Genomic DNA, 16,380 nt, shown 5'->3' with positions numbered 1-16,380 from the left:
ATCTGTATGCAGTCTGTTTATATTTCTGTTCTTTCCCTCAGGTACACCATAATCAGAAAAGAACTGTGCTGCAGTTGTCCTGTTATTTCAGAAACCTTTCTGAATCCCTCTTTTGATGACAGGCTAATGATATGTGAACAGAGAGCTGAGAACATCACGTGCTGCAATATACAGAAAGATACTGCCCAACCCTCAAGCTTCATTTTGTTCCTTTTCTCAAAAACAGACACATGATTCCCCTTTACCATTTCTTTGTTTTCAAGCTACCAAATTAACACAAATTTATTTTTAAGGCAATATCCCCTTCCATTCATAATAATTCAGTGGGAACATTATCAACACCCAGTGCTTTATTGTTCCTGGGTGTTCTGGTCAGCTCTTCGTTCTTCTAGAAATGGCTCAGCTGTCTGGAAAATGCTTTACTGGATAAAATACTCACTCCATCTTTCTGTAATTACATTCTTTTAACTAAGTCTTCCCTTTTTGTCCCTTATCTGACCTATGCACTGTTCACGTCCTTGTCTTAAATGCTGATATCCCAGGAAAATGGTCTGAAGCTATCTTATAATGCTGCCACTTCTACTGCACAGAGCCCTTTTTTCTGCTGTGCTATCTTGCTGCTGAATCCTTTGCATTACCAAAGGACTTAGGGAAGTCACAAAATCATTACCCCACATTGCTTTCTTACAGTCCCCATCAAAAACTTTTTGTTTGTTTTGTTCGTTTTATTTTTTTTTCATTTTATTTTTATTTTTTCTCCTACTCTTTTTTTTTGACCTCAAGTGTTTTCAAGCTGGTATCAAATTGCTCCACAACGATCAAGCGCGCTCTGACAAGTTCACATGGTAGGATTTCTAAATGCGGATACAAACTATCCACCTCTCTTCCAGTGCTGCTCCATTTCTTCCCTCGCTATTTTACATATTTTAACCCTGTCTGCACAACGATGCCAAGAGTTTTTCACACATTCCACCAGCTCTGCCAGCACTTCTGGGCACTCAGAAACTAAGGATATGGAATAATTCCCACTCTGAATCACAAAACACCATGAGCTTCCTTACAGAATTTTATTATAAAATATACAAAACAACGTGTTTCTTCATACTTCCTGAAGAGTGATGAAATTAATAACCACGAAGTACACAACTTTGAAAATTTCAGCCCAAGTCACACAATTTTAGTAAAAAAATTCTCTAGTTTATAAACTTTCTTAAAATATTTTTAGTCAGTGCCCCAAATCCTCCCTCTCCCCTTTCAAAGACTGGACGTGGCACTCGGTGCCCTGGTCTGCTTGATAAGGTGGTGTTCGGTCATAGATTGGATTCGATGGTCTCAGAGCTCTTTTCCCAACCGCATGGATTCTGTGATTCCCACCCTGCCTCCCAGGCTTTCCCCTCGAGCTTCATGGGCGCAGCCTGAGGTTGATGCCCGCTTTGTGCCGCAGGTCCTTGCACTGCCTTGAGCCCCTCAGCCTCCGCTGGGGGTCCAAAGCAGCGCGGCGGACACCAGGATTTGTTTCGGTTTTGTTTTTAAGCTCCTCGAGCCCGCTCCGGCGGAGCCCGCCGCTCCCCGCCCGCCTCGGGCCCTCAGCGCGCCGGGCGGCACCGCCCCGCCCTCCGCCGTGCTGCACTTTCGTCAGGCCGCGCCCATGGCTCCACCGTCCCGCCGGGCCTCGACCGTTGTCAGTGAGCGCGTAGTGTCCTCGCCGGTACCGCGGAGTCACGTTATCCTCGGATTTAACATTCGGGCTGCCGGAACTTGATTCGAATCTGCCGTCGCCAAAAGCCAGCCCGTCCCTGCGCCTCCAGCGGAACCGGAAGGGTCGCCATTTTGTTTCGGGTGATGGCGGCTGTGGTGCTCTGCGGCCGGGGGCTTTAGCGCGGGCCTGGCCGTGCGGGGACTCGCTGCTCGGACAGTCGGTGCTCCTGCGAGCCGCCTCCGCCTCGCTGCGCTCTCCGGTGATGTACGGAGGGCTCGGAGGGTCTCGACGGACTGCAGAAGAAGCAGGCCCGCCGCCCCTAATGTTGTTGTCAGGCGGGGGAACGGTGCCCGGCCCCCCCGGAGGAGGTGGAGGTGGAGGCGGGAGTAGCCGTGTGGAGCTGCTGGTGTTCGGCTATGCCTGCAAGCTGTTTCGGGATGATGAGAAGGCTCAGTACCAGGAGCAGGGGCGACACCTTATTCCTTGGATGGGAGACCCCAAGATCATGATCGATAGGTCGGTGTAACACAACCCCCAGACTGTGCTGCGAGATCTCCTGTGATAGCCTCTTTCTGTTCCCCCCCTTGTGCTGTGGGCAGTGAGGGCGGGGGTTGAGCAGACGGCTCGCTCTGGCAGGTGCGTCGGGATCTTCCGTGGCGAGGCTGGAGGCAGCTGCTCCCGGCACAGCGCTCCGAGGGTGCTCTGGGAACGCTGCAGGCCCCCCCGTCTGCGGGAACTTGGGGTTTCCCGCTCTCGCAGCGCTGGGAGATCCCTCTCCTGGCAGTCAGCGTGCGATGGGTCTTTCTGCTCCGCTTGTCAAGGCAGGTTCGGCAGGGTGGAGAGTGGGAATGATCTGTTCCTTTTCAGTGCAAACCACAAACATCCTCTTTTTTTCACTTGGAATCCAAGGGAGCCTGATTGTCGGAGTATTTATTAGGCACATTGTGTGTTCTGTAGGTGAGAATGGGGCAGTGTTGGGAGTGCAAAGGTGTTTATCCATCTTAAAGAAAATGGGGATTTCCTGTTTCTCGTACATAATCTGGCTGCAGGCTGTTGATGGGACACCCCAAAAGTAGTTCTTGGTCTCTTTATTTTTCCTGGTGCCATGATTTACTGCATCAGACAGAATGGATTTGATTTTGGGTGCTTGCTCTTGAAATTTTATGTCAGGGCTGGCTTCTTGGTTGTTCTGCCGTAGGTCCAGGTTCGTGGCCGCAGAGAGTAATAGAATCTGCTTTGATGTTTCTTCTGGTCTCTTGAGTTGTTTCAGCATTGCAGGGTGGGATTTGGAAATAAACTCATTCAGAAAAGGTTACCTGAATGTTTTGTTGGACAAAGTGAAGATGAGAGATCAGGTTGGTTATGTTTGAGTGGAGCACTGAAGGAATAATTACAAGTTGTGGCTGACCCTGAAAACCTCAGTGGGAAAGATGGAAGGATTTTGGTTTGAAAAGGCTCACATAACATACTATAGATATTTGTTCCCTCAGTTTCATCACTGCTTTAGTGCTAGACAGGATTTTCTTATTTTGACTTAAAACCATATTTGTTTTGGAAAAATGTCAGTAGGGGAAGGTCTTTTGATTGCCTTCCATAGGACTGGAGAAGAAAGAAAGTGCCCTTGCACTGTTTTGGTGCTTACTCCAGTAGTGACCGTCATTGAAATAAATTTGTTAAATTGACATAGACACGAAGGCAGGACAAAGCAACCATAAATATTTGTGGTTTTGTTTCATTTCTCACTTACACAGCAGTGGAAGTGTTGTGTTGCACACTTCTAAAAAATCAAAAATAATAACTAAAAGTAATTACTGTGATTGATCTCATTCATAGGTAGAGGCGGATTTTGGGGTGCTCTGCAGCAGAGCCCTGTTCACAGGTGTTACAGAAATTGTAGGGAGCAAACACTAAGTATGTGCATGTCTGTGCACGCATACTGAAATACCAAATAACAGTACATTTGTGAGTTAAGGCAGCTTGCAATTGCTAATCTTATAAACTCCTTTGGAAGCTTAGATTCCTTTTATCTCCAGCAGCAGGAAGTCTTCATTTTCACCATTTTGAGAAAAGCACATTGCTATGAGAAGACTTGGGTTCATATTTTCCTGTGGACAGAGCTTGATTAACCAGACCTATGTTTCACTTGCTTTTTGCTATAAGAATATTTACTTTCTTTGTTTTTGGTCTAGCAAGTTGGCACAAGTCAAGAGTTGTGTGTGGGAAGACACCTCAGCGGAGTCAAGCTTACTGTCACTTTACTTTCCAATCAGTTTCTCTTACTGATGCGTAAACATTATCCCAATGCAGTGCTTTTCCTGCAAATAAAGTGATTTCGTAGTAGAAAGGAACTGTACATCTTTGATCTTTGCCGATTTTGCGGTGAACCTCCTTAAATTGCATGTTTATGTTACTGTTCCTATGTATGTGTGTCTCTCTATCACATAACCCAGAACTTATTTCCTCAGCCAAATGGCTAGGGGCCGAGCCTAGCCATGATTTTACCTCCAATGGACGCAAGTTTCTATGGTGAAGATTTCTCCTGAGAGTTCGGGACTAGCAGAAAGAAGCGAGGAAATTTCGACCGTTTGGTTCTTACGGATAGGTATTTATGTACTCGGGTTTGTGTGAATGTAAGCTATTTGACTTTCCAGAAAAACGTATTTTGCAAGTGGCATTGATTGGTTGGTTGAAGCACGTACGGTAAGAGCTGTTAAGGAAGTGGATCTCACTTAAACTATTAAAGGATACCTTTGGCTTTAATTGTAATAATTTATTAGTTTCTTTGAGAGGAATTTAGACTATTAAACAAATTTTCGATAGTTGGTGACAAATGATTAGCAAAATTAATTGTAACTTCTAAAAGGGAGTATGCATTAACATATAAGTTGTTTTTTTTTTTCATTTTTATTGGGTAAGTATTTAAGTAGTCGCATAAACCCAAGCCCTAAGTTCTTTGCATTGACCAGCTGTTTCATCCTGCAGGTATGATGGGCGTGGTCACCTGCATGACCTTTCTGAATATGATGCTGAGTATTCCACCTGGAACAGAGATTATCAATTGTCCGAAGAGGAGGCTAGAATAGAAGCCCTCTGTGATGAAGAGAGGTATTTAGCCTTGCATACGGACTTGCTTGAGGAGGAGGCAAGGCAAGGTATTGCTCAAGGAATAACATGGTTATTTAAAAAAGCAGGTTTAAATAAATTATTATGAAACTAAATTTACTCCTAATTTTATACTCTCTTTTTCTGATATTATCTTGACAGTACCCAGTGGATTCGAAAAACAGGAGTCTCTGCGTATGTGAGAGGACTCTAGGATAGTTTAACTGTAGATCCACAGAGAAATTGCCCAGATTCTGAGGGCAGACTGGGATTTCAGACCCCCCCAAAATAAACAGATTCTTCTTCATATTTAGTGTTGTTTAAAGGAAATTCTGTGCTTTTATATGCATAATTGCATTAGAATGTCTTAATCCACAGCCTGTGTCTCTTCGAGAAGAAATAAATAAATGGTCAGCATGTGTACATACTTGTTTTTCTGTTCCATTTTTAATGACAGCTAAAGTGATCAGGAGAAAAGTTCTTATTTAAAAACTAAAGTAAGAAATATTACATTTTAAAAAATACATTAGCTTCTGAACATGTTCTAATGTTGGCAATTGTATTTTTGTTCAAGAGGAGGAATATAAAAGACTCAGTGAAGCTTTGGCAGAGGATGGTACCTATAATGCAGTGGGATTCCGTTATGGCAGTGATTATTATGACCCTTCAGAACCCACTGAAGAGGAGGAGCATCAGCCTGCAAGACAAAGAGGTATGGGGTTAAAATAACAAGGGTTAATTGAAAGGGGGGACATAGCACTTCTGTCTTGCAGTTGAGTGTTTAAAATATATGTGCTATTAAAAAGCAGTTAAAAATTCTGAGAACATTTCATCAGTCTTTATGGTACTCTGTTACTGAGTTTTTGAAGACTTTGTTCTCTTTGAGCTTAAAAATGTTTTCCTGCTATGGTACAGTCAGTACTGCAGTAGTCGTGGAATTTAACTCTGCTGTCATGACGATTCTTAACAGAAATAAATAGTAATTCCTTACATTGGCTGTCTGCTAACACTGTGTTTCTCAGTCAAGATGAAAAATATCACTGCAAGCATAAAATAATAATTAATAAGAATGTAAATTTCTAAGTTCTGCTTTTGTCATCTTAATTGCTATAAATGAGTCTGTCTTCAGCTTAGTGTCCCCTGCTCCATGACCTCAAAAATACAGAATTCAGTTGTCATGTTGTCATCTATAATTCCAGTAACTTCATATTTTTGTCATACATTCTTTAGGAAGGTTTCAAATGTTGTTGAACTATGTCTTAGTAAAGTGAGGATTGTTTAATTAACAATTGGGTTGCTCAATTATATCTTGGTGGGTTACTGTGATACGTGGTTTTTTCCCTCCAAGTTGCAGTGCAAGATCATTTTAGGTGCTAAAGTTTATTTAAGTGTTTTTTGCTGTGTCTGAGAGATTGCGTACTTTTGTACTGAAGCAGAATTGATTGTCTTTTCTGGGATTTAATTAATTTGTTTAAGACTCTATAACCACATACTGTTAGCTGGAGCTGCTGCCAAAAGAAACAGTATATTCTTCTTGTCTGTGGCTCTTTCCTTCTTTCTTGGCTGCTAAAATTTCTCTGTACCTTTGTGGAGTTAAACTATTTGAGTTCATTACAAAAAACATAACAAAACCAAACTCACTAGAAAGTAACCAAAAAAGTGAATTCCCCTTGTTGCATGGTTTGTCCTCAGTAATTACTGGGACATCTCATTCCTTACGAGGTTGTTCTGTTTCCACAGCTCCCATGGTCAGGTGTTCCTGCACTTGTTCTAATCTGTCAGGGGAAAAGGGGAATACAATTTCTCTTAAGGCTAGTGGAATAGATAATACTATAAGATTTTTAAGAAGTAAACTTTTAACTTCAATTATTATAAAAATCTGTAAAGCAAAGTATTTTCAGAGGAATATTTCTGCTATATCAAGTAGTGGACTGTAATACATGTTATTCTTTTAAACCATGTTTAAATGTCTTCAGTATAAATGCAGTTTATATAGCTGCATTTGATTAGTTCCTTGATTGCACATCACTTTAGAAATATTTTATTTCAAAAAATTTTAAGCATTTGTGTACTTTGTTTTTTTCCTAAATACTTTGTTCTGGCATTTCTTGCAGAAATGGCTCAGACAGAAAATACAGAGGAAAATGAGGAACCTTTTGTTGCCCCTCCAGGACTGAATGTACCCTCTGATGTGGAACTGGTATGTGTGCATGTAATGCAGCCTACACTTCTGCCAGCTTTTGAGCAGTTGATGGTGCTCTGTTTGGTGGTTGGGTTCATTTTTTTTTTCAATTTATTTTTAGTGTGGTACATTGTAAAAGTTAATTTCAGGTGTTCTGTTGTGAACTCTTGAGTTCCGTGAACACCCTTGAATCTTCTTTTTCACACTGAAATGATTGCTGTGCTTATGCTAAGTGCATTTGGTATCACTTGTGATATTATTTTAGCTAATGCAGAGAAGAGGCAGTTGTTCTTGGAATGGATGCTTGCTGAGATGTAAGATTCAACATTCCAAACATAAAGGACCATTAAACTAAAAGTTCGCTTGTGTTCAAGAATTCTTTTCTAGAATCTTTTTAATTGGGTCCCAGTCTGAAGGGGATAGGAACTGATCAATTCTTAATGCTGTATATAAAACTAGCATATTCGAGGAGAAAAACAGTAATTTATTTCTAGCAAAGTCTGAAATACCTTGAAAGTATTAGAATATAGAAGCACCTTCCTTCATGTGGTGTTGCTAGAATTTGCTGTGTTCTATAGACTTAATTTGACTTGTGTATTGTTCTTGAAGGGAGCTGAACAGACACCTGCTTGAGTACAGATCGAATTATAGGGGTTTTCAATGTATTTCAAGTTTCATAAAAGATGCTGGAAAATCAGGTCATATTCTTTCTTGTATAACTGTGGTCATGAAAGTGTTAATTTAGTTGTGGGCTCAGCTTGGTATTCTCACCTTGAAAACGTTGGCCAGTGAAGACTCAGAACATGCCTTTAGAATAACTAATACTGACCACAGAGTATTTGTGTGTTTCTATTTTTCATTAGCTTTTATTTAAAGAACCTTCAGTTTTCAGAGAAAAGGTTCTTATTTTGCATTTTGAAACTGTTTCCAAAACTTACCTGCTGGTGAAAGAGTGTTGGTTTAGATAGCTGCCTGGCTTGAGTTTTTTTCTGAAATTTAGACTGTATTTCCTATTTACATTGCCTAGTGTAGTGTGGGGCTTACTAAAGTAATTTCTCAGTCAGCTGTTGGACTCCAGTATATTCACATAAACAGAAAGCAAATAGAGGTGTATTTGGTTTTGATTAAAATAAAAATAAACCCAGCAAGCATCAAAATGTCTAGACAGCAGCTCTGAAAGGAGTGTATACTTAACCTTGGATTGGGAATTGTGAGAATTTTTTTTGTAAGCCTTGATTTGTTGTTGCTGTTCTATTAAAGTCATTCAGCTTTACCATGGAAGATATTTATTCTGTTTAAATTTAAGAAATTTGAGAATCAGCTTGCTAGACTGGGAGACTTTGCTCCCAGTCTGCAAGGTGCAGTTCAATAAAGACACATACTTTATATCTCCTGTAATAGAGATCAATGCAAAGTGGAAATATTTGGTGAAGACAAGCCAGGCAGCAAAAAAAAGAACTATGGAATGTTCAGTCTATGGGAGCTCCAGTTGCAGCAGTAATATCATTCTGGAGTTTAGAATGGAAGAGCTGTGAGAAGCAGGTCAAAGGTCTTCCACTACTTTAAAGTGATAATGGGCAAAGATGGTTGTTCTTCACCAGGGCACTTTAAGAAGTCTGTGGATGCTCTTGAAGTGGCCTGTTAGAGGAAATTTCTGCTTAATAACTTCTGAGGAGAGATAGAGAAAAACTTGATACATGATGTGAAACTGATAATGCACAAAATGTTACAAGTTTAAGAACCTCATTGCCTCTCATTAAAGGAATATTTGCTGTGGTTTTAGCAGGACAAATAAAACTTGAAACAGCCAGTCATTTTTCATATTGAACATGTCCTGGTAAATGATTCAATTGGCAGAAAACAGCTTTTAAAATTGGACTGTTTGATAGTATTCAGATTTTTCCCTACATGGAGCACCTTTGTCTCAAGTGTTTCCAGTCTTCTGAGAAACATTTTCTGAGGTTTGCAACGTAGCCGGTTATCTGTGCAGTAAAAATGCAGAGCTAAACCAAATTAATGTGACACTGCAGTCTTCATAGGCACACAGATTGTTTTTTTACAGTTTACTGAGTACAGGATGAAACAGCTGAGTACGAGATTAAAAGCAGTGACTAATGTTCATTCATTCTTTAACTGTACTCCTGTTCTCTTCACATCTTTGGTTTCATATCACACTGCTCCCTAGGGATTTCTGGAGTGAAAAAGCAAGGATGCTGCTAAACTTTATTTACTTTATCTTTTGCTTTATTGATGGAGCTTTCAATGACTCTTAAGGGAATGGACATGGGAATTGTAGTTTGGATGTTGGTCTTGAGAGGCAACATGTTCTTCCCAAACAAATATGAAGTAAGAAATTTCTAGTTAGGGAGCAATGTTTGTGCATTCAGAGATAACAGAATTAAGGACAGCTTGTGGGAAGGAAACCGTACATGTTGAGTGTTCAGAGCACCTTGAGATATTGTAACACCAAGGTCATCCAGGATCTGTTGCCCTCTTCAGTTTGGTGTTCAATGCAGAAACAGCTGTGCTGGTAAAAGAAGAGGATCTTGCAAAAGGAATGGATTGAGCAGCTGAGGAAGTTTGGGACTGTTTTGGTTATTTTTTTAGGGCTGATGTACTATCACTAGTTTTAAGTGATTATGAAACTTAAGTTGCTAAAGAAAGCCGAGAAGGACAGGGAACTATTTTCTCATTCCCTTTGGAGTTCTAACACACTGTACAAGCTGCTTATGAAAATACAAATATGTCTTATTTTACTTTCACAGCCACCAACCGCAAAAATGCATGCGATCATTGAGCGAACTGCAAACTTTGTGTGCAAGCAGGGAGCCCAGTTTGAGATCATGCTGAAAGCCAAGCAAGCACGCAACTCCCAGTTTGACTTTCTGCGGTTTGATCACTACCTCAATCCCTACTACAAATTCATCCAGAAGGCCATGAAGGAAGGACGCTATGCGGCTCCTTCGGAAAGTAAAGCTGACGAGAAAAAACGTGAGTTTTTCCTTGGGAAATGCTGGCTTCAGGATGGGAATCAGTGAAACAGATGCTGGTCATTTTGTTAGAATAGCCACGTTTTTCTGGAATTCCACTGCAGCTGAGATTGATGTGATGATTCAAAATTTTGCTTACATTGGAGATTTAAAGAAAAAAATATTGTTTGTGGAAACTTTCAGCTACAGGAGCTGCTATGATGTGGAAGTTTTAGGAACAGTCATATAGCTCAAGTCCAACCGAAGGTTGGTCTGTCTATTTAGGGTTCAGTTTTATTGATGTTGGGCAATATCTTGGAACTATGCTTTTGTGACTAAGCTGATGTATATGAATGATGCTTTCCTAAGAATTCATGCTTGTCCTGTATCATCATTCTCCCCCAAAGCAAGGTCATAGCAAACCCAAATAAAATTCAGACTTTGCTTTTATTTAGACTCGAAAGTCAAATCTGAGGAAGATGATGATGATGATGATGACGATGATGGAAATTATCTTCATCCAAGTCTTTTTGCATCTAAAAAATGCAGTAGGCTTGAAGAGCTCATGAAGGTACTTGACATTATTAAAATTACCTTTTTATTTTGTAAAACGCCTGATTCATGGACACAAAAATTCTAATATGCAGGTGCTCAGGTCTTTTATGGACAGAGGTCTGGGGTTCTTTTTGGACTGTAATTTAAGTCTGTTTTGGTAAACTTTTGAGTTACCTTTTCTCTAGTACACAATTTGTTATTTTTACATTTCCAAGGAATTAGATTTCTGTTTCTGATGCCCTCTGGTATTGAGGGCACCGCTCAAGGATTTATCCTACAGAACCTGTGTTGAAGCAAAGAGATTAAGGTATTTAATGTCTTCTGTATATAAGCTGAGAGAGATATCTTTTTCTTCTTAGGTTTTAGTAGATAAAATGTTGACATGAAATAACAGTTCCAGCAAATAAATAGTTCACCAGAATTTGCACTCATTACATGTAAATTTTGCTAAATGTTAGTTGTTTTTATTTTCTGAGACTGAGCAGCAATGGAATAATAGGAGTGACAGACAGTTGTATGTATCTGAGGCTTTCAGAGGAATGGCTGTGATGCTGCCTGATATTTAGACAAGGCAGGTTTTGTGCCTTATCCCAGACATGGCAGTCATTGGCTAACAGTAATAACCATTTTTTTTTCTGTCATTAATTTCTGTTTACATGAAAATGATTTTGTCTTGTTTTTTACTTATTTTCAAATACATTGATTTGGATGTGAGAGCTACAAAAACAGTAACTTCAGGGTTTGCACATAATTACTGATGTCTATTAACATAGATAAATTTGCTTTCCCAAATATGTTGATGCTACTGTTCTTAAAATATGTACTTCAATTTTAATCTTTTTTCCTACTTCAAAATACTTTCAGCCTTTGAAGGTGGTAGACCCTGATCACCCCCTTGCAGCACTGGTGCGCAAAGCACAATCAGATAATAATTCATCTACGCCACAGTCAACAGACGGGGCAGCTGTGCAGACATCACAGGCAGAATATTCCTCTGATTGTAAGTGCTTTGTGAGGAGGCAGCTGGTGGTGTGTTTTGATGAATTGTGTGTGGATGCTGGTGAGAAGAGAATAAGTTTGGCTTCATGCTTCATCCTGTGTATTAGTTCTTTTGCAATCTCCTGAATTTTTGAAGTTCTATTCTGAGTATCTGTTGAGTGGCAGCTCAGGGAAACCAGGAATGGTGTGGGGGGGTGAGCAGGCAGGAGGCCAAGTCTCCCGTCTGTGAGTACGTTTAGAACAATACCCTTATTATTATTTTATTTTGTTCTTGCAGATTTTGTAAATTCTGATACTTAAAAAGATAGTCAAGCTTAAATGAGTTTGTGTGCCTCTTAATTCTTTTCAGCTTTCAGAATTCTGAAAGTCCTTGATTCCTTAAATATAGAAATGCAACTTACCCTTTAATTTATGGGACTGACAATATGACGCTACTGAGATATAAGAAAATTTGTAGTGAAGCCTTCACTACAGTAGAGTTTCATGTTATTATACATTTGTAAGTAATGACCCGTGTGGTGCTGATTGAGTTCTTGGTTTTTCAGCAGCATTGCTGCAGTTCAGTTATCACCATAATAACTGAGTTGATTTTTATGCATCATAGATTCAGGATTACAGGTGTTGTCAGTGTAATGTGTATATGCAAGGAAGTAATTTGTATTTAAAACTGTACCATAAGGGAATCCTAAAATCAAAGTAAGATTTCTGTGAAGAAATTGAAAATCACCTGTTATTTCAAGAAAGAAAAAAATCAGAATAAGTATCTTAATAGAACAGAGCTAGTCAGCTTTTTGATTACTTTCATGTCAGGTTTGAACCTAAACGTATATGATAGAAACTGGGAGATTATAATTTAGTACCAAAACTAGGTCAGTTTGCAGCTCCTCTCCCTGCTTTTTAAACTTAACAGAACTTTATTCTGTTCTCATTACAATTTATTCTTTGAAGAAAGTAAATACTGCCACATGAGAATGTTTATGAAACTTTTAAGATAATAATTAATTGAAATCTAGTCCATTGATTAAACCTTGCTTCTAGAAGTGCAAACTCTTACTGTAATTAATTTGAAATATTGTATCGCCTATATATGTCTCCTATATATAATATTATATATATTATATATATCTATAATATAGGGCTTTAATATGTGTATAGTGATTCTAGTGGTTTAGTTTGTTAATGCTAATTTTGAATATATGCACATTTCCTTCTTAATGAAAACATAGTTTTAATGGAGTTAAATTGCCAGACATGAGTTAGATTAGGAAGTGTGATTTCATACTAGCTCCTTTTTAAATATGCCTACTCTAGTTCACTTCTGTATTCACATCTATGACCCTCAGTACATTTGCATTCTGTCTCATAATCTACATATTTCTTACTCATCCTAAATTTGTTAATGTGAGCCTTTCCTTTTTTGCCTTGTGTTTGGTTGGTTTTTTTTTTTACACAAGAAGTGAGATGCCATTTCATAGTGTGTTGTGTGAATCCGGATTCTCAGTGTGTTTGTATTAATGTAATAGTGCATTGCGTTGGGTAGTTTTCGTCTAATTAGCAGTTGTTCTTAAATGTGTCTTTGTAGCAACCGTGGCAGCCATGTATTACAGCTACTACATGCTCCCGGATGGCACCTATTGCCTGGCGCCTCCACCGCCGGGAATTGATGTTGCTGCCTACTACAGCGCCCTGCCCCCAGGGGTGACTGTGTCCAGCACTACCGGGGTAGCGACGGTTCCTCCCCCTCCCGGTACCACACCCCCGCCTCCCCCGGACACAACTGACAGCGCCACTGGGTTGGCTTCCACCACGACATCTACAAGGTACCTCGGACAGATTTGCTTGTTGATTGGGGGAGTCGTGTTCCTGCACTTCAATACGGAGTGCTTAGCAAGAGTTCTGTTATTGAATCAAGCTATTTTAACAGCACAATGAACAAAGAGGGCAAACATCTCTATATTGTTTGTTCAGGGATTTTTTGTTGACTTTGTTTTGGTTTTTGTTTATTTAGGGGTTTGTTTTTGTTTTTTGGGGGTTTTTTTTGTTAAAGCAAAACTCTGAAAGATTTTTGTTCTATTTTTAAAAAACCTTTACTTGTGATGTTTTCAGCACAATTGCTCCAGTGGTTGCCATTATACCTCCACCTCCAGATATCCAGCCTGTTATTGACAAGCTAGCTGAGTATGTTGCTAGGAATGGGGTAAAATTTGAAACTAGTGTTCGTGCCAAGAATGATCTCAGGTAAGAGAAAATATTGTTTAAACTGCTATTTCAAAAGCTAAGGTTTTAATTTTTTAAGATATTAAATTGCAGGACATGCAGGTTTTGAGAAGAGGAGTATTATTGTTTGCTTTTTTGTTTAATTGAAATTTAGGGACATACTTAATGGCAATGGGAAAGCATTATGGCTCAAGTTATCAAAACAACCAACCTGTGAAAAATGTCTCTAGTAAGCATGCTCTGAATTCGTATCCTCTGAAGTTTAGGATTAAGTAAGAGTGCTTCTAAACATCAAATAACAATCCATTTGCTAGAGAAGACTAGATGGTAAGGAATTGTTAGTATTAGCTGTGTTCATGTGCATCTTCACATGCTCAGTTTTATTTCAACAGGTTTGAATTCCTGCAACCATGGCACCAGTATAATGCATATTATGAATTTAAAAAACAGTTCTTCCTTCAAAAAGAGAGTGGTGACAATTGCCAGGTACATGTATTTTTATACATACTTCTATTAAAAATGCAGTAAACATGAGAAAAGGACTTACCAGTTGTCATACCATGAGATATTTTAAAAGTGAAACGCTAAATTAGGAAGAAATTGATCAGCAAAGGATGTGAATGCTTTTTTTAGTTTTTTAGTTTTGTACAGCATTAAAGTAAGGATCTGTGAGGTGGTGTGATATTTAATTCTTGCTTTTTACTATATGCCAGTCCACTGTGGCTGTAATATAAAATGACAACCTGAAAATCTTCTGGCTTTCTATACGAGGGAAAAGATGCTTTGTGTAGGTTTAGAGCTTTGTAGGATTGTGATTAGTGTTCTGCTGTCAGAAGGGTTAGCTATGGCTTTTAACCCCCATACCTTCCCATATGCCTCGACCTTCTTTGTACAACAGTAGCACAGAGGCTAGAGGAGCTTTCTGACATGCCTTTTTCTGAGGCAGGTTTTGTTAGTGTCAGTCATGACTGCAACAATACTGGAGCTTCAGAATCTCACAGCAGTTTCCTACTTGCTTTGCTTCTTCTAGTCCATGTTATTAGAAAGTGGTAGCCAGACTTGGCATCCATGTTTTTAACTATTCTCATGTTAGATAATTAGATTGTTCTCTTACTGAAAAGAAAATTGCAAATAATATCAGAACTACATTATCTGATGTTAACTTTTCATGGGAAAGAGCTATTTTTTTTTTAGGCCCTATGTCATTTGTCATCTCAAGGCTTAGATTGGGGAGCCTTAAACTGAAGAAGGTAGGCCTGTGGGTAAACTCCTCGGAATTGCTTTGTGGAAAATGAAGAAATTCAATAATGGTTGCTGTTTGGAACACTTGTGTCTGATGTTTTGTTTTAATAGTGAAAAAATGTTTTGGAAACACTGTTTATAAAGATAAGCCATGGTAAATATGATCTTACTCAGCTGATAAATTACAACCAAAATTGTCCTGTGCCACAATGCTGACTGTTGTTCTACCAAGTGTTATTTGCAAAGCAGTGGGTTGAATTCATAATACTTACATAATTAATAAGGACTTGTTAACATGTAGTTGGGGGGAAATTGTACACTAACCAAAGCATTATAGTGTAAAGGATTCATTTTAAATGTTCAAATGAGTACAGCTAAAAAGAAACTGAAACTGGTTTAAGTCCCTTGAGGTCAAGCATAGCAATGCATATTTTTGTACTGCATGGCTTTGTAGATAATACCATTCTCTTCAGTTTCTTAAAATAATGACTTTGATATTATCTTTATGCTCTAGTAATGTATGTATAGGCAACTAATGCAACTGATGCTTTTCCTTTTGGCCATTAAAATTAATAAGAAACCATACTACTGACTTCAGTAAATACAGGGTGAAGTGCTTGATTTCATTGTGCTTTTCCCCTTTGAGGACCTTCAGAAATCTGTTCTGTTGGTCAGGGAATGGCTGCAGGGAAGATCTGCTAAATGTCTCAGTTTCAATGTCATGTATGCTTAACAGCCAGAGCAACCAAACTCTTGGTTGACTATGTTGAATTACTTGATGTTATCACACAACTCACTATGCAAATACTTTGAATGTTCTATAATATCCTTCTTGAATTTTTTTTGATGTGAGTTTAGAAATCATGCTGAATGTTTCAGTCGTGTAATGGTAGAACCAGTAATGCTTTACCTCCTTGAAAATCTCAGCACATCTGTTGTGACAAAAAAATCTTGCTAGGCCCAGTGTTCTTCAGCAGAATGTTGGAACAAATCAAACATTATTCCTGTGAAATCTGATTCTGCAAAAAATTTACATGCAGTTGTACATAAGGAAAAAGTGTCACAAGCTTTCACCCTCTCCCTTGGAATTGACTTTATGGATTTGGTTTGGGATCCTGGAAATCAAGACCTAAATAAATATACAAAAGAAGTACATGCTTTTAGGGTCTAATTTTAAAAATACAGTTTTAAAGCAGTTTTGGCAGAAGTGTGTCAGCTGAAGAACATTTTTTTTTTTTTTTGCTGTAAAATAACATGTTCTTACTGTAGGTCTGGAGGTTTTACAACCTGTGGGTTGACATGGGGCGGAATTATGGTCATGAGTGCTGACTGATATAACATCACCTGTAGTGTGATTGACTGATAATGTGATTTTTCAAATGGCTGACAAAACTGCAGCTCCACAGACATTGTAT

The 16,380-nt window shown here is 39.0% G+C and overlaps 1 protein-coding gene across 4 annotated transcripts in view; it reads left to right on the top strand.

Annotated features, from left to right (window-relative positions):
- Positions 1-1,835: 1,835 nt before the first annotated feature.
- The window catches only part of SFSWAP (splicing factor SWAP), a 36,484-nt gene continuing 21,939 nt past the window's right edge, over positions 1,836-16,380 (top strand). For 2 of the 4 annotated variants that reach the window (XM_058037305.1, XM_058037308.1), the window contains exons 1-10: positions 1,836-2,215; positions 4,682-4,851; positions 5,376-5,513; positions 6,916-7,001; positions 9,749-9,974; positions 10,408-10,523; positions 11,372-11,507; positions 13,089-13,326; positions 13,613-13,744; positions 14,116-14,209. In XM_058037305.1, coding sequence (XP_057893288.1) covers positions 1,962-2,215; positions 4,682-4,851; positions 5,376-5,513; positions 6,916-7,001; positions 9,749-9,974; positions 10,408-10,523; positions 11,372-11,507; positions 13,089-13,326; positions 13,613-13,744; positions 14,116-14,209 — 1,590 coding nt within the window. In that variant the 5' untranslated portion in view covers positions 1,836-1,961. Of the gene's footprint in view, positions 4,852-5,375; positions 5,514-6,915; positions 7,002-9,748; positions 9,975-10,407; positions 10,524-11,371; positions 11,508-13,088; positions 13,327-13,612; positions 13,745-14,115; positions 14,210-16,380 lie in introns of all 4 variants that reach the window. The other 2 variants (XM_058037307.1, XM_058037306.1) reach the window with 2 other exon arrangements.

This window comes from Melospiza georgiana, chromosome 18 (assembly GCF_028018845.1).
Source record: "Melospiza georgiana isolate bMelGeo1 chromosome 18, bMelGeo1.pri, whole genome shotgun sequence".
NCBI lineage: Eukaryota > Metazoa > Chordata > Aves > Passeriformes > Passerellidae > Melospiza > Melospiza georgiana.
Note: the sequence above shows the minus strand (reverse complement) of the source record. Positions and strands in the feature narration are given on the sequence as shown.